Genomic DNA, 20,599 nt, shown 5'->3' on the forward strand with positions numbered 1-20,599 from the left:
TCTCCGCAGCCTCATTTCATAAAAACAGCTTCCCTCACTCAATACTCCAGCCACGTTGGCTTTCTCTCAGTTCCCTGATTATACAATGCTCTTTCCAAACACTTAATGTAAGTTCTAAAGGTAGAATTATAGATTGAAGTTGGAAAAGCTTTGGAGTAGAAGCAGAACATGGTTGGGCCAGGCTGGGGGGTGAGGGTGAGTAAGAAAAATGCCGTCTGACCCAATAGCGTAGCCTCTACTCATGAGAACTATAAGACAAGTGGTATAATGTGGGTGGGGTGAGTGGAGAGGACAGAGCCAGGCTTCAGTTAGAGCAAGTTGATAGAGAGAGTGCTGTATGAAAAAGTTACAGGATTAACCTGTTTGTTTTCAATGGAATGCAGGCACAGGAAGCAATGTGACAAGGATTTTGATGGAAAACAACAGTGGAAAAATTGATCAGTGGAATGAAAATTCAGAGTAATATTGATAATAGAGCATCTTATACTTCTCTTTGAGAGGCCCGCGTACCACAGTGAGAGGCCCGCGTACCGCAAAAAAAAAAAAAGCTGAGACTCAGAAAGTGAAAGAAACGTGCACGAAGTTACAGAGTTAATAAAACAGCAGCGTCAAAATCAGAACTCACAGTAAGTCCCAGGAAACTTGTTTGGTGAACTTTAGTCCTTTTTCTTTGGTGGGACAATGTGAATTATTTTCCTGTAGTGATGATTCTAATTTTAATGAAGTAGTACTGGCAAAGCAATATATTTCTTTAAAGAAAGGTATTGTTTGAACATATGTGAGAACATAAAAAATTACCCTTAGTCTTTTATTCAGTCACTATACATTGCTGACAGAGCTGATGTGAACAAATTCATGGCATGTAGTTTCAAGACAGACACTGATAGGGACTTCCCTGGTGGCGCAGTGGTTAAGAATCCACCTGTCAATGCAGGGGACACGGGTTTGAGCCCTGGTCCAGGAAGATCCCACATGCCACAGAGCAACTAAGCCCATGGGCCACAACTACTGAGCCTGAGCTCTGGAGCCCGTGAGCCACAACTACTGAGCCTTAGTGCCACAACTACTGAAGCACATGTGCCTGGAGCCCGTGCGCAGCAACAAGAGAAGCCACCGCAGTGAGAAGCCCATGCACTGCAACGAAGAGTAGCCCCCTCTCACTGCAACTAGAGAAAGCCCACACGCAGCAGCGGAGACCCAACGCAGCCAAAATTCAATAATAAATAAATTTATTTTAAAAAGACAGACCCTGATACAAGGGCACAGTTTCTGAAGTCTGTACATATATCTTGGAGAATAACAAGTTTATAAAGTCCAATATCCTATTTTTTATTATTGAAGCTTCTCAAAATGTTCAATTCATTAATTTTTCAAGGTGTTGATTCAATATGGTGACACAATCCTAGTATCAGAGGGGGTTTCTTACAAATATATTTTAGCTGAAGGTGGTAATGATACAATATTGCACTATAGAACTAAGAGATGGTTTCTGTGTGTAGATATGTGTGTGTGGATACATGTGTGTGTATGTGTAAATGCGTGTGTGAATTTGCGTGTGATGTATGCATGAAGATACATTGCTTATTGTGATTAGCCGCTTATTGTGTTTAAGTCAAAAAAGTTCCAGATTTATAATAAACTGTGCTGTTGCGGTACTTATGTACATTCCAAGGAAAGTTTAAGACATCTATTTCTGATTTGCTTAATCTTAATTCATCAAAACATCATTTAGTAAAAGCTGTTCCAATTTCAAACTGCTTTTAAGATCCATTTTTGGGTTTTTATTCTCTCAACTAAGAAAATTTTCTAAGAGCAAAGAAAATTCAAAAAGTTTAGTCTGGAATGTGGTAGCCACAAAGCTCTTAGCAGTTCTAATTTGGAACAAATTCCTTTTCTTCCCTATAAAAAATAACACTAAGTCACAACTCTCCAGTATGGCATACAAGGCCCTTTATAATGTGCATCCTATTTCTCTATTTTTCCTTTTTACCATACCCATCTTTTCCCTTAGTTCTTACCCCCAGCGCCACCCAACCCAAGACAATCACCATGTGTGTAATAATAGAAAATATATACATATTAGTCTCTGCTCCCAGTTCCTGGCATTGAACTCCTGAAACCCTTGTAATTTCCTGAGTAATAGGAGTGTCTTTTGTTCTAATGAGGTGACTTTCATGGGCCCTTGAACGGCTCCTGCATGAGGGGTGGTCACTCAGGAAGACCAAGCTATGATTAGAAGCTTGACATTTTCAGCCCTGCCCCCCATTTTCTCAAAAAGGGAGAAGGGTCAGAAATGGAATTGGTTGACCATGCCTCCGTGATGAAGCCTCCATAAAAATCTCGGTAGTATGGGGTTCGGACAGCTTGCAGGTGGGTGAACACATTCATGTAACTGGAAGGTGTGCACCCCAACTTCACAGGGACAGATGTTCCTGTCTCAGGAACCTCCTGGCCCTCATCCTATGTATCTCTTCATCTGGTTGTTTATCTGTGTCCTTTACCACATTCTGTAATAAACTGGTAAGTACAAGTAAGTGTTTCCCTGAGTTCTGTGAGCCAATCTAGCAAATTAATCAAACCCGAGGATGGGGTTATGGAAACCTCAGATTTGTAGCAGAGTTGGACAGAAGTTGTGGGTGCTGAACAGCAGAGGTTTGCACTCTATGTGACCATAAGTCAAGATGATATGTTGTTAAAACAGCTATCTGGGTATGATGGAAAGCAGATTGTGACCGTAGAAAGTGGCCAACTTCTGCCCAGAGGTTGTATGTGTCTGGAAATCAGCTTGGGAAGACAGAAAATCTCTAATTGAATAGTTAACTGAATAATGACTCTAATGGAGCACTGTCCCCTTCAATAATGCTGACAGTGAGCTCATTACCCCCTCACCCAGGAAAGACTATTGGACATTCTAGTCACTAGTGGATCTTCTGTCTTTAAAGGTCAGTTACCAGGTTTGGTAGAAATCAAGGTAAATAAATGAGTTTGTGTGTAAACTATGATGAAGACTAAATGTAGCAGAACATATGACTGGATGGTGAGGCCTTCAGTAATATTCCCTAATGAACCAACTATAATAGATAACAAGAGGATTATTGTCCCTTGTGCAAGGGAGGTGCAAGGTATTAGAATTGGACAGATAAAGAAACAATACGACACCCCTATGGAAGTAGACAGATAGTATTATATAATGAAACCTGGAATGTGATGTGTATAAAACCTTTACTCCAATATCTGGAATATGGTCTGTCCACAAACCGGATGTGATACAGAATTCACTGAACCATGGCTGTCTCTAGTTACAACCCAGTCAATGAGGATGTGTGGTATAAGAAAAAGATCTTTTCTGTTGAGAAGGAATGGAGACTCATAGTGTAATTTAAACTATGATATGCTTGATGTATCATTTATCATTTTAATCTCTGCCACAGCTGTATGGTGGACAAAGAACTTTTATTTCACTGGTAGAATTAAATGAATATCAGACTTATGTAAACAGTGACCACCATGAAAAGAATATATTATTCAGATTAAAATCTACCACTTACTAACAGTTATAGAAAAATTTGAGAAAAGTTTCTTTACATGTTCTCTGCAAAATGGCTGTTTAATGGCTTTTAGAAACCACAAAATTATAATAACTTATTATACAATGATATTAAGTCTGAGCTATTGGTCAACCAGAAAAGAATAATTAGGATGTGCTGAATGGAGAAAAGTTTGGAGTAATACTCTTCTCTCTACCTAATTGTTCTCAAAATAACGGTTATAAAATAGGATGAAATTTTTCCTAGACCAACCTTTCAGATTCTTTGGGAATGTTTAATATTCAAATTATATTTAGCATTGATATATTTATTCATTTAAGTAGTCTAATACTTTGGCTGGTATGTTAACAAAATCTTCTTTTACTAACTTTTTCTCTTCATCATGTGAACTCAATCTGAGACTTGAAGAAAGACTATTTCTGATTTAGATAAAGGCGATCACAGTTTCAAACTACAGTGATATTATTTCTCCTTTAAAACATAAAGTTAAGAAGTGCTTTCTCAAAATTTCATGTATAATGGTACAGATTTCTTTATCCACATATTTTCTACTAAATTAAGTATAAGATGGTGGTACTTTTTTTTAAGTAATCCTCATCACAGAAACCAACTTTAGTTAAAAATCTTACTGAAATGAAGTCCCCCAAGTTATTCTTTTTATTAAGATATCCACTACACTTAGATTCTTGGACTTTTAGCAAAGCTATAAAGAAAATGTGGTACCTCTGAAATAACGAAATTCATGAATATTTCTTCCAAGAACGTGAGGCAGAACTAATGCTCTCTTAAATGACATAAAGAAAATAGTATCAGTTATAGGGGAAATGCTTCTATATTTTGTGCTTTTATAGGGACAAACCAGATCATGGGGCATAATGTTACAATTTGAACACTTGAAGAATTGTTTTGGTTCCTTCCCTTTTTTCCCCAAACCTTGTGATAATGGAATGGGATTTGGATTTATAATTTTCAAACACTTTTATATAATGATTTATTAACCTTTAGTGAAACTTCAATATATATTGACTAATGGTTATAAGAGACTTTTACTCATTAATAAGATTTTTTAAAAGTACTCGACTGAATATATTAATCAATAGCATCATCAGAGACATTGCTCCAAAATAGACGCATTATCATCACCAACATAGTCTAAGTTTTAGTTCTTGCTACATTTAAAGGTACTATTGGTATTCAGTTTTGTATAAGAAGGAACCATGTATTTATATCTGGTTGTATTTAAAATTTCAAACTTTATGGGATATCCCAATCTACTGAGTCCTATTTCAATAACTAACCCACATTTCTGTAAATCAGAAATTTAAATTAAATATGTTGCACAACATCAGGGGTAAATGTGAAGAACAACCCCAACCATGAGAATTCCCTCTGGACAATGTGAAATCATTATATTGCTTCCTTTCTACCTATGGTGACAATGTGGGAAGAAAAGTCCTGCCTAAGAATTTGATTGAAGCTAAAGAAAATTTTATTTCAAAACTTCATCCAATTGTTTGTCTAGGGGTGATGATATAACTATCCCTTGGAAAGTTACAAAAATAGGACTGATCTCTTAAGCATTGGTAGGCACTGGCCATGGCCTAGTTGACAAACTTATCCTATAAGAGGCTAGATAGCAAGTAATTTAAGTTTCTCAAACCATATGGTCTCTGTCGTGACTACTTATCCCTGCCATTGTAGTGCAAAAGCAGCCAGAAACAAACAGGTGTGGCTGTGTCCCAATAAAACTTTATGTGTCCGTAAACTTTATTTACAAAGACGGGTGGCGGGTCAGATTTGGCCTGTGGGCCATAGCTTACCAATGACTGGTCTAGAAATAAGAAGGTAAAGAAAGGAGAATTGAAACAGTTCCTCCATGTAAAGTTTATCTCCACCGTGGATCCAGGAACTTTTAGGAGATTATAGTGTCATTATTATGAGTATTATCGCTGAGAATTTTTTGTTTTACCTTAGGAGGAGTGTGTGTGTGTGTGTGTGTGTGTGTGTGTGTGTGTCAGACAGAGAGAGAGAGAGAGAGGGAAACGTGGAGGTGGGGTAAAGATACCAAGTAAGGGAGTTGAATAAAGGCACAGTTGAGAGAAGTGTCATCAGATTTGAGGGATTATAAGGAGATGTTAATGTATACATGGACTAGGAATGACAGAAAGCCATTTTCCCTTTACTAGGGGAAGACCTGGTCTGCAGGAGCCTAATCGGACCTAGAACTCTGAAAGAGGGGTACCTTACATGGTGTGTGACCATTGAACAACACAGGCACTTCCAGAATTAGGGAGAAACAGGGAACAGGAAACGCCCTGACTGCTGTCTCTCTGTGACCTGGATCTCTCGCTGGTTCCTCCCATTGGCTGACACCAATTGGAAGCGAAGGGCCAGGGAACCCAGGTGATGCAGTCCCTAAGATCAGTTTCCCATGGCACACAGGAAGAAAGAAAAGGCAGAAAGTAAGTTGAAGAGTATGAGAGTAGCTCAGTATTATTTCCAGGAATCACCACAGAGGACTAGAGCACTGCAAGATAAAGAGGAAGCATTATTTTGAACAGTTTATTGAGGTATAATTAAAAGGCAATAAGCTGTGCTTAAAGTGTATGCTTTGGTAAGTTTTGGCACACACGTACATTCAGAAAACCAACACCACCATCAAGATACCGAACATATTCATTATCCTTGTGCGCTTTTGTAATCCCCTTCTCCTTCCATCTCTCTCCCCCAGAAAACCACTGATCTATCTGCTTTCTAAGACTAAAGACTGGTTTACATTTTCTAGAATTTTATATAAATGGAATCACATAGTACATACTCTTATTCATTTGGCTTTTTATACTGAGTGTAATTATTTTGACACTCATGCAGGTTCTTGTGTATAGAGATAGTTCATTCATTTTTATTGCTGAGAAGTTTTCCTTTATAACGGGTGGAATTGTTTATCCATTCACCTGATGATGAACAGTTGGATTGTTTCTGGGTTTTGGCTATTACAAATAATCCTGCTCTGAATATTTGTGTGAAAGTTTTTGTAGGGACATATGAAGAGTGAGTTGAATGGTGGTCACCAAAAGATATGTGCAAGACCTAATCCCTGAAACCTGTGAATGTGATCTTGTTTGGATATAGAATTTTTTGGAGATGTAATTAAGGATTTTGAGATGAGATCATCTTGTATTTAGGATTTATGGGACATAAATCCAATGACTGATGTTCTTATAAGAGGAAGGAGTGTCTTTGACACACAAAGACACAGAAGCAAAGGTCATGTGAAGGCAGAGTCCAAGATTGAAGTAATGCATCTACAAGCCAGGGAATGCCAAGAATTATTGCAGCCACCAGCTGCTAGGAGAGAGGCATGGAACAGATTCTTTCTTACAGCCCTCAGAAGCAATTTTGTTGACACCTTGATCTTGGACTGCTAGTCTCCAAACTGTAAAAATAAATTTCTGTGGAGTCACCACTCTTGTGGTAGTTTGTTATAGCAGCCTTCTATATATAGAAGGTTAATATAATATGCTTTCATTACTTTCGGGTAAATACCTAGGAGTGAAATGAATGGATCATATGGTAGGTGTATGCTTAACTATCCAAGCAATTGCTCAACTGTTTTTTACACAGTGGTACCATTTTACACTTTCATCAGCATTGTGTGAGAGTTCTAGCTGTTCCACATTTTTGCCGACAGGTGGAATGGTCAGTTTTTAAAATTTCAGCCAGTCTATTATGGGTATAGAGAAAACTAATTGAGGTTTTAATTTCCATTTTTTAATGATTAATGTTGCGAATCATCTTTTCCTTTGCTTATTTTGCCTACTGTATATTTTCTTCATTAAAGTATGTTATTAAATTTTTTGCACATATTTTATTGATTATTTGTTTTCTTATTATTGATTTTGGGGTTCTTTATATATTCTGATTAAAAGTCCTTTATCAGCTCTATGACTTGCAATGGGTTCTCCCAATCTATAGTTTGTCTTTTCATTGTCTTAAAAGTATATTTCAAATTTCAGAAGTTTTTAATTTTTTTTTTTTTTTTTTGCGGTACACGGGCCTCTCACTGTTGTGGCCTCTCCCGTTGCGGAGCACAGGCTCCAGACGCGCAGGCTCAGCGGCCATGGCTCACGAGCCCAGCTGCTCCGCGGCATGTGGGATCTTCCCAGACCGGGGAACGAACCCCCGTCCCCTGCATCGGCAGGCGGACTCTCAACCACTGCACCACCAGGGAAGCCCCAGAAGTTTTTAATTTTGATGAAGTTTATCAACTTGTACCTTATGGATAGTGCTTTTGGTGTTGTATTTAGGAATCTTTGCCTAAATGGAGGTCACAAAATTTTCTCCTATGTTTTCTTCTAAAAGTTTTATATTTTTAGTTATATTTAGGTGTAGTGAATTTTCAGTTATTTTTTTGTATGAACTGTGAATTCTGGATCAAACATCTTTTTTAAAGTATCAAATTGCTTAGTAAAATGTGTTGAAAAACTGATTTTTTTTAACTGAATTACCCTTGCACCATTATTGAAATCTGTGGTTCTATTTTTGGCCTCTATTCTGTTCCTTTGAATCAATTGTCTATCTTTACACCAATACCACATGATCTTGATTTCTATAGTTTTTAAATCAGTCCTAAAGTCAGGTAGTACAACTTTGTTCTACTTTTTAAAAGTAATTTTAGCTATTCTAGGACTTTGTATATCAATATGAATTTTAGAATCAGCTTGTCAATTTTTACTTAAAAAGTGCACTGGAATTTTTTTTTTGGAATTTTGATGCATTGAATCTATTGATGAATTTCTGGATAATTGATATATTGAGACAGATTAGTACATCTGTGCATTTTTTTGGTCCTCTTCAATTTCTTTCAACAGTATTTTGTGATGGCCAGTGTACAAGTCTTTGACATCTTTTTCCAAATGTATTTCTAAGTATTGTTTCATGCTATTGTAAACAGTAATGCCTCGGGCTTCCCTGGTGGCGCAGTGGTTGAAAGTCCGCCTGCCGATGCAGGGGACACGGATTTGTGCCCCGGTCCGGGAAGATCCCACATGCCACGGAGCCGCTGGGCCCGTGAGCCATGGCCGCTAAGCCTGTGCGTCCGGAGCCTGTGCTCCACAACGGGAGAGGCCACAGCAGTGAGAGGCCCGCGTATCGCAAAAAAAAAAAAAGAAAGAAAATAGTAGAGCCTTAAAATTTTTTTCTATTATTAGTATATAAAAAGTTCATTGAATTTTGTATACTGATCTTGTATCCTTCCAACCTGTTATACTCACTTGCACTTTCTAGTAGCTTAAAAAAAAATAGATTCCTTTGGATTTTCTCTATAGATGATTGTGTCATTTTTAAGTAAGGATAATTTGTTTCTTTCTCTCCAATCTGGAGTCTTTTGTGTGTTTTTCTTGCACTGACTAAAATCTCTAGTTCAATGTTGAGGACAGTTGGTGCGGAAAGATAATACTCATCTTGTCCCTGGTCTTAGGAGAAAAGCATTCAGTCGCTCTTTAACCACTAGTATGATAATAGCTGGGTTTTCACAGATGTCCTTCAAGGGTGTATCCTATTAATAGTTTGCTGAGAGGTTTTTTTTTTTAAATCAGGAATCGATATTGGATTTTTTCCAAATGTTTTTTCTGTGTCATAAACGGTGTTTTTTTTTTTTTTTTTTTGAATTAATCTTTTGGCTGTGTTGGATCTTCATTGCTTTGCTTCCTCTAGTTGTGGTGAGCAGGGACTACTCTTCGTTGCGGTGTGCAGGCTTCTCATTGCGGTGGCTTCTCTTGTTGCTGGCTCTAGGCTCCTGGGCTTCAGTAGTTGTGGCTCGTGGGCTCTAGAGCGCAGGCTCAGTAGCTGTAGTGCGCGGGCTGAGTTGCTCCGCGGCATGTGGGATCTTCCCGGACCAGGGATTGAACCCGTGTCCCCTGAATTGGCAGGCAGATTCCTAACCACTGCGCAACCAGGGAAGTCCCATAAACAGTGGTTTTAATTTTTAATTTCTTAACATGGTGAATTACATTGACTGATTTTCAAATGTTAAGCTAACCTTGCCCTCCCAGGATAAATCCCACTTCATCGTAGAAAACATTATTCTTTTTGCATTTTGTTGGATTCGGTGTGCTAATATTTTTTTAAACATTTATGCATCTATGTACATGAAGAATACTGGTCTGTAGTTTACTTGTAATGTCTTTTTTTTGATTCTGGTATCAGGGTAATTCTGGCCTCAGCGAATGAGTTGGAAATTCTCTATCCTTATGATTTGTAGATGAGTTGTATAGAATTAATATTATTTATTTCTTAAATATTAGAAGAATTCACCAGTGAAGCCAACTGTGCCTGGAGTTTTCTTTGTGGGAAGATCTGAAACTACAAATTCAAACTCTTTTATAGAAATAGAGCTATTCAGTGGTGATCATTTTGTAATGTATAGATGTAGAGCTATTCAGTGGTGATCATTTTGTAATGTATAGAAATATCAAATCACTATGTTGTGCATGTGGAACTAACGTAGTGTTGTAGGTCAACTATATTTCAAAAACAAACAAATCATGTAGATTATTGACTATATATGAAATCATGTATATTATGCATGAAAATTGTTGAGAGTAAATCCTAAAAGTTCTCATCACAAGGAAAAAATTTTTCTTTACAGACTGAAAGGGGGCTGCCTTGGGGACGCTGATTCCCTTGCTGTTCACTCAAATGTAGGCTAGTTTCTTCCCTGTAATCCTCATACCATGGGGCTGGAGGGTAGATGTTATCCTGGCCCTTCACTACTGCCTCCAAATTATTGTCCTTCATTTCCCTTAAACTAACATCTTTGATGAGTGTACCATCAGGCTAGGAATGTGTATTTTTCTAGCTTTGATTGATGAGACCCAGTGAAACTTCAAGTCCTTTACCCCTTTCTTAAGGCATGTTTTTGGATATTGACAGATCTGTTTGAGGAAGTTTCCCCTATCGTTGTTTGTAATCTAAAAGATGTTGTTTTAAAATCTGATATATAGAGTATATCATTAGGGTCATACCCCAAGTAACGGGTGTGTCTACACTTAGAGTGGGTTAGGAGATAATAATAATAATGGCAACTGCAAACACTGGGCAAATTACCCATTCTCCTTCTGGCTCAGTTTCTTTATTTTGTTAACTAGAAGTTGTCTCCTTTCATCTACTCAAAGACATAAGTCCAAAAGTTATCTTCTGCCTCTCTTGAATTACCTGTTTTTTTTGCTCTCTATTGAATGGTTTCCATTGGCTTGTGGTTATTACTATTATTTTTTTATCATCTTACGAAGCCTTCTCTTGACCTTACTTTCATCTGTTTGCTACCATCCATCTCCTTACTGTTCTTTACAGCAAAATCCCACCAATCATGCTGTTTCTCCCATCACTGCACTAGAATTACCCTTACTTACAAGGTCACCAATTTCCTTCATGTTGCTAAAACCAATTGTTAATTCTCAGTCTTTATTTTACTAGACTTCTTATCTCACAGGACCCCATACTTCTTTGGTTTTCCTCCTCTTGTTGGTACTCCTTTCTGTCTCCTTGGCTGTATCTCCTTCTCCCCCCAATATCCTAATACTGTATAGTCAAGGGCTCCCTCCTAATTCCTATTCTTGTCTCTTTATATTATACTCACCCCCTTACAATCTCAGGTAGCCTCATGGCTCTAAAAACGATCTATATATTGCTAATTTCCAAAATTTTATTTTAGTAAAGATAACAGTAGTTTCAGTTTGGGTCTCCCTCCCAAACTTCTGACTCCTATATATAACTACCTACTCAACATCTCGCTTCAATATTGAATACAGTGCCGCCTTAAGTGTGGTCCATCCACAAATCATTTGTCATCAGTCTGCAACAAACTAAGTATAAAAATGAGAGAAAGAGTTTAACAACATTTATAGCAATTTGATGCCAGCAGTGGTCTTATCTCATTGCACAGGGTGTAGACGAGTTCATATGTTGTCAAATTTGCTTGATAAGTTGCATGTGGTGTGAGGTGAGTTCCAATCATGTGCAGTAGGAAAAAACATTGATCTCCATGAATTGGAAATGAAGTAAACTTGTCCTTCACCTAAGACAGTTTGAGAAGTACTGGTTTAGTAGACATCTCAAATTCAACACATCTACTAAAAAAAGTAATGGTATTTAAAGAACATTTAATTTATATTTTTACATGCATAAGTCTTTAAATAATATAAATAAATTTAAAAAACTGTCATGCAGACAACCTTGAATCTACTCTACACATACATACATACACATATACATACATACAAGTAATACATGAATGAAAACCCACTGTAAACACTTTAAGCAATGTGAAAGTCCACAGAGTTGAAAGGTTCTACCTCTGTTTATCACTGCTGACTTCCCCTTTCTGATTCTAATGACCGTTCTAGGGTTAAGGTTTCTTCCCAGTTTAATACATGCGCTTTTAGATAGAAATTAGTAGACACAGACAATTTTAGTTTTTTTTTTTTTTTTTTTTTTTAAATAAATGAGGTTGCACTCATAATGCATTATTCTGTGACCCGATTTTTTTCCCACTAATATACTTGGAGACCTTTTCTGGTCAGTTCATACAGATTTGCCCCATAATAATCATAATATGCAACACTTCTAAAAATCATCCTCCTATTGTTGAACAGTCTAGTTGGTTCTAAACACTGCTACAATGAATATGCACTTCTTGATTTGCACATCGTGCATCTCTACGATACGTCTGTAGGATCTATTCCTAGAAGACAAGAGCTGAGTCAAGGGTATATACATTTCAAAAGTTGATACTCTCAGGCTGTCTTCAAAAACTCCATACCCTTTAAATTCCAATCAACAATGCATGAGTGTGACCATTTCAACACTGGATTTTTACCAAATCTCTTAATTTTTGCCAACCTCGTGAGTGAAAATTACATCCTTTTCTGTTGTTTGAGCAAGCATTTCAGTGTTTTCATTAGTTATCATCCCATCACTTGCCTGTTGATATACTTTCCATATTTTTCCCTTTTTGTCTCCTCAGTTGATTTGTAAAGTGATACACATACAACCAAGTGCTGTGGATTTTTAATCATTTGTCTGATAGGTATTGTAAATATTTTTTCCCTTTCTACTGTCTTTGATAATAATGTTTCAATTTATTCTTAAGAAGTAAATAATATCCTAACTTTAAGTTTTATGAGTAACAAATCCCTTCAGACTCACATTGATCTGGATACATCAAGAAGCTCTGACCGTTTGGTTTATAAAATAGTGAGTCCTCTCCCCTCTCCTGATGAGATGTCTTGCTGAGAGTTAATAATTACTACGCATTGAGATGAATGTAGTTTCATTTATTTATTTCAGGAAGGATAAGAAGCCTTGTCACAAATAACTCTATGCTGCCTTTTGAATTCATTAAAGGCAAAAATCTGTTAATAAGTGCTCTTTTACATTCTTCCAATGGAAAATTAAACGCCCAGGGATAATTAAATGGCCTTTTTTATCATCTAATTCTATCCTGCAAATTTGAAAGCAAAATTTCCAATCCTTATAGAAATAGATATTAAGGGTTAGAACAAAGACAGCTAATACTGTTTAAAGTGTGAAAAATTATTAGTTCGCTTCTCCCTTAATCTGATCTTCTTAGTATCAAGTGAATATATGAGATATAGCGAGTTATAGTGCACTGATTTCAAACTGCTTGTCTTCAAATTCTTGCTATGCTATATGCCACCTACATAATTTTGAGCAAGTTTTCTGATCATTTTAAGTCCCACGTTTCTATTTTTAAAATAGTGAAACAATAGTTGTGAAGAAAAAAATGACAGAAAATATCTAAACCACGTAGATATGATAAATCCTTAATAAATACAGATTAGCTATTATTATTATTAGCTATTATTATTAGCTATTATTAGCTATTATTATTATCATCATCATTAACTGGGGTAAATAATATTTATCTTATATCTGTAAGTACTGCTATCCTCTTTTAAGTCAAATTTGGATATCATATCACTGGCATATTTGCCAGCAGAGGATTAAAAAAATTATATGACAATGAAAATTAAAAGTATACTATCATGTAGATCTTCATTTTGAATTTTTATGGTAAAATTATAGCAAAACAGGATTCATGCAAAGGCTTTAGTACCACAAACGACTTCTGAAACATAATATACTGTCTTTGTTAGCTCGTGGAGCCATCAGGTTAACAAAATAAATTAGTCGATAAAAGAAAGAAATGGATACATCAACTATACTACAGTAAAAACATTAAATAAAAAAGAATTTAGAAAATCTCCAAAGACAAAAAAGAAAGAAATGAAAAACTTTATCTGAGCCTAATTGAAAATTATAACCCAGGAACAGCCTTTCGGAAAGCTTCGAGGTTTGTTCTGCCTATGAGGTCAAAGCATAGCTATACAAGTTTTTGAGACAGAGGGTTGTACATTAAATGATGTATTACTGACAGTTACACAATCCAGATCTACGAGTACAAAGTGAGCGGCCCCAAGATTAAGAAGGAAGATTATCTCCTAAAGAATTGTGACCCTTGATGAGATTAAGAAGGAACGTTACCTCCTAAGGAGGTCCGGGGAATGCAGATGCTCATTCCGCCCCAAAGGGACGAAGGAAGCCAAGAAAAATTTTATGTTTAAATATTTCCCCTCTTGCCATAAAATATGAATTTTACTTCACCAGGTATTATAGTGTTACCATTTTAAAAATATATTTTAGTAGCCATTAAGGTTTCCAGTTCCAATATATACTGTTTAAAGCAAAAATAAATAAACTTTAAAAAATTGTATTTGTGTGTGTAACATTAGCTGAGTACTTACTATAGTCCGGAAACGTGTGGCCCTACACTGCCTAGGGGTATTTTTTTTTTTTCCTTGTTTTTGTCTTTTGTTTTCTCCCCTTCTTAACAAAATCGAACTGCTTGGGAGAGTAGGGATGAGATGGAAGAGGGTAAGGTAACGAGTTTGCTGAGATAAGCGCTATAAAGTTTTAAAATCCCCCAATTTTCACTGCATTTCCACCATAAATAGCAACGTAAACATTTAAGCAAAACTTCCTCTAAGAAATTTTCCTTTCATCTCCCAAATCCACGTGGAGAAGGGAGACAATAAGGATGCTTAGGAAAACTTGCCCAGACTTGCCCTCAACCTGGGAAATCTGAGTCCCGGGGCTGGAAAATCTGAAATGTAAAAGAGAAACGTGCTGGGATTGCGTGGGTAGGAGGGAAGAAACAGGATCCCACGGGACCCGGCTTTGGTCCAGGAGTGCATTCCCCCACCCCCCACTCCGCGCCGGCCGCTGGGCTGGGAAGCTCCTCCTCCCCGTTTCCTTCCTCCGCCTCAAGCTCGGTGGCCGTGGCGGGCGAAGGGCAGAACGCCGCGGTATTTTGTCCCACGCGGCGACCCCTCCTCCCGCCGGCGCTGCGGCTGCAGCGGCTGCGAGGGAGGCAGCGGAGAGCTGACGGCAGGCCACGGCTGGGCGGCCTGGAGGCCACGGGAGGTGGAGGCCCGGCCGCCTTCCCGCGGCACGGGAGCGGAGGGGAAGAGGCGGACGCCCGCCAGCCCCGCCCGGTCGCCGAGAACGTGGGGGAGGCTCCGCGCGCCGCCCGCCCCCCGGCGTCCGCAGCCCTGCTGGCCCTGCAGCCGCCGCCGCCGCCGCTGCCGCTGCTGCCTCCGCCTCGGGCTCCCGCCGCGGGCTCCACGGCCCCGGCCGGGGAGGGAGGGCGGCGGGTGCCGCCGGAGCCGCCAGACATGTCGGGAGGGCACTGCGGCAGCTTCGCCGCGGCGGCGGCCGGCAGCGGCGAGATCGTGCAGCTGAACGTGGGGGGAACCAGGTGAGTCGGGGAGAAGGGGCTCGGGGTGGGGGGATAACGGGCGGGCGACCTCCGGGGGAGGCCGGGCCCCGGGGGGGCGGGATAGCGGGCGAGCATGGGCGCCGAGTCGGCGGGGAGTGCAGGGCCCTCCGGGCGGGTGCAGGTCCGCGGATCTCGAGGGGCAGGCGGCCTTGGGAATCACCGAGACCAGGGTTCATCTGGCCGCGCTGCTGCCTTACTAGAATATCAGCTACGTCCCTCCCCCTTTCTAGGGGATCAGGCCGAGAGGAACATTCTATAGCCTTCCTTACCTAACCCTGGCGCGTACTTGAGGAATTTATTTTGTAGAAGCCGGGCCTTGTGGTTTGATTGTTGCAGGTGCATCTGCCTCCCTTTCTCTTTGGTCAACAAGGTAAATCGATTTGCTCGGGCGATAATGCCTCAGTAAGGGCTGTTTGAAATCTCCAAGAATTTCGGTGGAGGGAGTGCCGTAGATGCGCGGTACCTTGTTATTTATTTTCAGAGTTTCTTGATGCGTGGCTCTGAAGGATCTGTTCAACTTGTAGGGCAGCGAGTCCAGAAACTGCAGTTTGAAGAGTTGGTTCTGGGAAGCTTTGGGTAGTGACACCCTGTTGCGCTCTCCTAGTAAACAGACCGAAAGCTCTTCTCTGATCTCTCTTTGGCCTTCCACTCCCTTACTGTATCTTTTAATAAGCTTGTTGGGTGGGGGGGAATCATACTTCTGTGGATTTGCTGTGGTTTATGAGTCACTCCTCTCGGAAATGGGAGTTTGCCAGCTGTTTCAAGGACGGGGTAGTTGAGTTTTAGGCTAGGTGGGAGATAAACGATGAAGCACCCTGGGAGGTAGTGTATTTTGCTATGCTCAACACCTAGGACTTTTTAACTAGTATTTTTAAAAATACAGAACGGCAGCACTGTGAACCATAGTGGTAAAAATGTATAGTGTTTGAATGGTTTTCTGAGTGTGCTGGAGAATTCAACACAGGAAACAGTAATGCTTTCTCCGCTCACTCTTTTTTTCCCCTCTCATCCCCCAAGGAAAACTTAATTAGTTTACAACGTCATTGCTGCTATATAGATTCTGGTTTTATGGAGGGGAAGATTGGTGTCTGCTAATGCAAGACATGGATATTTTCCTAAAATCACGTGAAAATTTTGCCGCTTTGGTAACTTATGAATGCAAAACTGGAATACCCTGCAAGAGCTGGCCTTCAGAAGTGTAGCACTATAGTCATTTAAAATCCCTGCCCTAGTTTCTAATTTCCTTGAAGTTGAGTAATTGCCACTGGGAGAACCACCTGTGGCATAGAATTGAACTCAGCTGTGAAGTGATAGTGTGACACTCAAACGAGAGTTTCTTATGAGCAGAGAAGCACATGGTATACGTAGGGTCTAATCAAAAAAATGACCAATTTTTATCATTTATTTAACACTTAATGGATGATTCAGAAAGTAGAGAAGATGAGGTTTCATTTAGAATTGTTAATGTTATTATTTACCAGAAGAACCCTAATGAAGTGAAAGGAAACCAATGTGGCTCCATTCGTGATTAATTCTGTTATGAATGAGTATGATTTGAGGCCTCAGGAGAGAAGTCTGGGACCAGCCAGTGGGAGACAAGCTTAGCAACCTTAGGCAAATTATTTTTTAGTGCTTAGTTTCCTAAAATGTGTAATGACAATAATAGTACAACCTTCCAGGATTGATAAAAAAATTTGAAGCAATAAATGGGAAATACAAGGGTTAGTGGCATTATCTATCAACAGTAACTGCGGAATAAATAATTTTAACTAGATTGTTTCCAAGTAAATTTAGGAGGCAAGTAGCATGGAGTATAAATGTGGATATGTTTTGCTGAGGCCAGATTGCACGTGATCTTTTTCTTGGCATACTGTAGATATGAGATAAAAACATAGAAAAGGCTTTTCATATATATACGTTTCAGAGAATTATGCTTGTCATATGTAATTTTAAATGTTGTAGTTTTCATGAAGTCATATTTGGAACCAGTTTTAGAGCTCTGGGATTTTCTCCCCCTATCTTCCACTTGTTTGGAGAAAAAAAAAAAATGGTGGGGATGAGAGTCTAATCCCTTTGCCCAGAAATTCCAGATTACTAAACCCACCCCGAACTGCTGATTTTAATTGAAATTGCTAATATGACTTTAAGCAGACCTGGGTAATTTTCTAAGTAACACAAAATTTGAGTTATTTGGCAAACAATTTGCTGAATAAGCAGTGAATGTGAAAGGTCACAAGTTAGAAGTGATCCTTATTTGGAATTAATTTGATTGCCTCCAAAACACAGTGACTCATTTTTGCAGTGGATCCTTAGATATTTCAGTTTACCGTATTTACTGGGTTTGCTTCTATTGATTTGACCAAGTCAGTTTCCTCTAACTAGTTGTAATCTACTTCTCATTTTTTTCTTAAGATTCTGGTAAGAAATGTGCTTGGGAAAATTTGCCATATTTTCTTGAGTAAACTGGCTCCTTTCTTAGCCTGATTAATGGGCACAGGAGCTACTTTAAAACAGTCATGTAATGCTAGAAAATGAATGTGGAGGGAAAGTAAAGGGTCTGTTGGGCTCTCTTCTGTGTGAGGACACGTGGTGATGGGGCAGCGAGTCAGAAATACATAGTGCAGTGTGATGAGTCTTAAAATGAAAATATTCAGACATCAAGTGCTGGACTGGATGAGCCCTATATCGAATTCTTTGTCATGCCAGTTTACATCTGTTACTGATTGTTTTGCCTCGGTCTGTTACATGTGGCTTTGATAAAGTTCCCCTCAAATTGGTGGTAATAAGGAGACTTGATCAAATGGCAGTTAACCTCAAAACAGTGTTTACTGAGTGATTCTTGAATGAGTGAATGCAACAGTTGTGAATAGCCCAAGACTATAAAGGAAATGTTAAATGCATTATGTGCAGTGGGATTAATGTGAGCTCAGAAAGATAGTATAGGGTAGTATATTTGGAAAGCCATTAAAGAGAAGGTAGAACCTGGATGGTATCAAGAAAGATGGGCGGGGCTTCCCTGGTGACTCAGTGGTTAAGAATCCGCCTGGCAGTGCAGGTGACACGAGTTTGAGCCCTGGTCCGGGAAGATCCCACATGCCGCGGAGCAGCTAAGCCCGTGAGCCGTAACTACTGAGCCTGCGCTCTGGAGCCTGCGAGCCACAACTAATGAGCACGCGCGCCTAGAGCCCATGCTGCGCAACAAGAGAAGCCACCGCAGTGAGAAGCCGGTGCACCACAACGAAGAGTAGCCTCCGCTCGCTGTAACTAGAGAGAGGCCACGCGCAGCAACGAAGACCCAACGCAGCCAAAAATAAATTAAAAAATAAAAACATAAATTTATGAAAAAAAAGATGGGTGGAACTTAGATAATTGAACATGAGGTTGATGCAGCTGGGATGGAGATTCTGAAGTGGTGTAAGCATGGATTGTTTGGGGATATTAAGAAGTACTGTCTTATTAGAGGGGAAACCAGTTTGTGTTGGAGAGATGAAACGTGACCTGAAGATAGTATGTTATATTGAGAATTTTAGACTTGGTGTGGTGCGCTAATTATTGATTCTTCAGTAGATTGGCATGCTAGAAAGTAGTGTTTTAGGAAGCTTTATATGTAAGCAAATTAATTATTTGATTTTGTTGACAGCTCTTGGAATAAACTTAACTCTGAATTGAAAGTAGCAAAATTTAAAGATATTAAAAGTAATGAATATAATTGATACAGCTGTAGCTATGCAGCAACTTGTAAATCATTAGCCAGTGTATTAAAGCAAGTTAACTAACATGGAAATTTCAAATCATGTCCTCTCTTATAATACCAGCTACTTTTTAATTGCAGGTTTAGTACCTCAAGACAAACACTTATGTGGATTCCAGATTCCTTTTTTTCCAGGTATTTCATATAATTCTTTAGTACCTTTTTTTAAAATACAGTTGATTATTTATTAAAACAGTAAAAAATAAATATTTTTATGTATCAAATACAAAAGCTTAACTCTTAAAATATAATTTTTAAATTGTTATTTTACCTTGGAGATAGGATGATTCATTTGTGTTGGTCTTTGATGTTTGAAAGACTTAGAGCATTTTATTCATACTCAGATTTTAAAAACTAACTCTGTCTTAATGTTAATGACTTCTAGTTTGCTGAGTGGAAGAATTTCAACACTTCGAGATGAAACTGGTGCTGTGAGTATAACAATGTTGATGTATGTTCTAAATTAGATCAAAAAATGCTTATAATGTTTGATCCTTATACTCTAAGAAGACAGGGAAACTACTCTTTTAATAACTACTAAATGAAAGTATATGTACTTAAAGATTTTGATTTCTTGTCATGAATAGTGTTTCTGTAATTATAGAAGAGAACTTGAAACTGGGAATACTGCATATAGCAATTTAAGTAATCATGATTAGAGAGATTGTAGGATCTGAGCTTACATTGTCAAGAGAGGAAATATTTCTTTTAATCAGTAATTGAAACTCGAACAGTAAATAGATGAATGTAAATAGTAAAATATTTCAATATTGGTAAGATGTTGCAAAAAGTTCTACAATTTTTTATTTTGGAGAATAACCTTATGAACTTGTGCAGCAATGGTGGAGTGAGGGTAGTAAAGAACTATTAAATTTCAGTTAAAAAAAATTGGTTTGTAAATTTAAAAAGCAGTTGTAATATGAACAATAGCATGTAAAGTAAATGTCTAGGGCTCACAAAAGCAAGTAAGACTTTCATTTGGGAGGCAACAAAGTGACCAGAGGTGTTTATTTGCTGTGATGAGATTTGCAGATGGAATAAAGCAGCACAAGTAGATATGTCCATGTGAGATTAGAAAAAGGACATCAGTAATTAGATCTCTACAAATCTGTGGTGTTTTCTTCAACTTCTGATTGATTCTAATAAAAACAAAAGCAAGAATTTATGAAGCCATAAGAACTTCATTCACTGTATATAGTAACTGATTATAATATAAGAAGGTTTATTATTTGCTACCATTCTGCTGTGTAATTGACTTACATAAGCTTTAAAAGGTGTTCAGAGCTTTTGTAATTGGTTCAGAATAGTGTTGGCATACATTCCTGTAAAAAGTTATCAATTATGTATTTCATATTTTTTAAGCATTTTATTTTCCCCATATGTATTCTGTGGTGCTGTGTTTTTTATTTTAAAAAATTTTGTTGTTGTTGTCACCCTCCC

At 38.4% G+C, this 20,599-nt stretch overlaps 1 protein-coding gene across 3 annotated transcripts in view; it reads left to right on the top strand.

The window, feature by feature from the left end:
* Positions 1-14,886: 14,886 nt before the first annotated feature.
* KCTD3 (potassium channel tetramerization domain containing 3) overlaps positions 14,887-20,599 on the top strand; it is a 70,225-nt gene continuing 64,512 nt past the window's right edge. Inside the window, exons 1-3 of one of the 3 annotated variants that reach the window (XM_027122183.1) lie at positions 14,887-15,387; positions 19,241-19,294; positions 19,545-19,590. In XM_027122183.1, coding sequence (XP_026977984.1) covers positions 15,305-15,387; positions 19,241-19,294; positions 19,545-19,590 — 183 coding nt within the window. In that variant the 5' untranslated portion in view covers positions 14,887-15,304. Of the gene's footprint in view, positions 15,388-15,992; positions 16,012-19,240; positions 19,295-19,544; positions 19,591-20,599 lie in introns of those variants that run through there. The other 2 variants (XM_027122182.1, XM_027122184.1) reach the window with 2 other exon arrangements.

This window comes from Aethalodelphis obliquidens, unplaced genomic scaffold, assembly GCF_003676395.1.
Source record: "Aethalodelphis obliquidens isolate GAN/ISIS:26980383/991018 unplaced genomic scaffold, ASM367639v1 scaffold24, whole genome shotgun sequence".
NCBI lineage: Eukaryota > Metazoa > Chordata > Mammalia > Artiodactyla > Delphinidae > Aethalodelphis > Aethalodelphis obliquidens.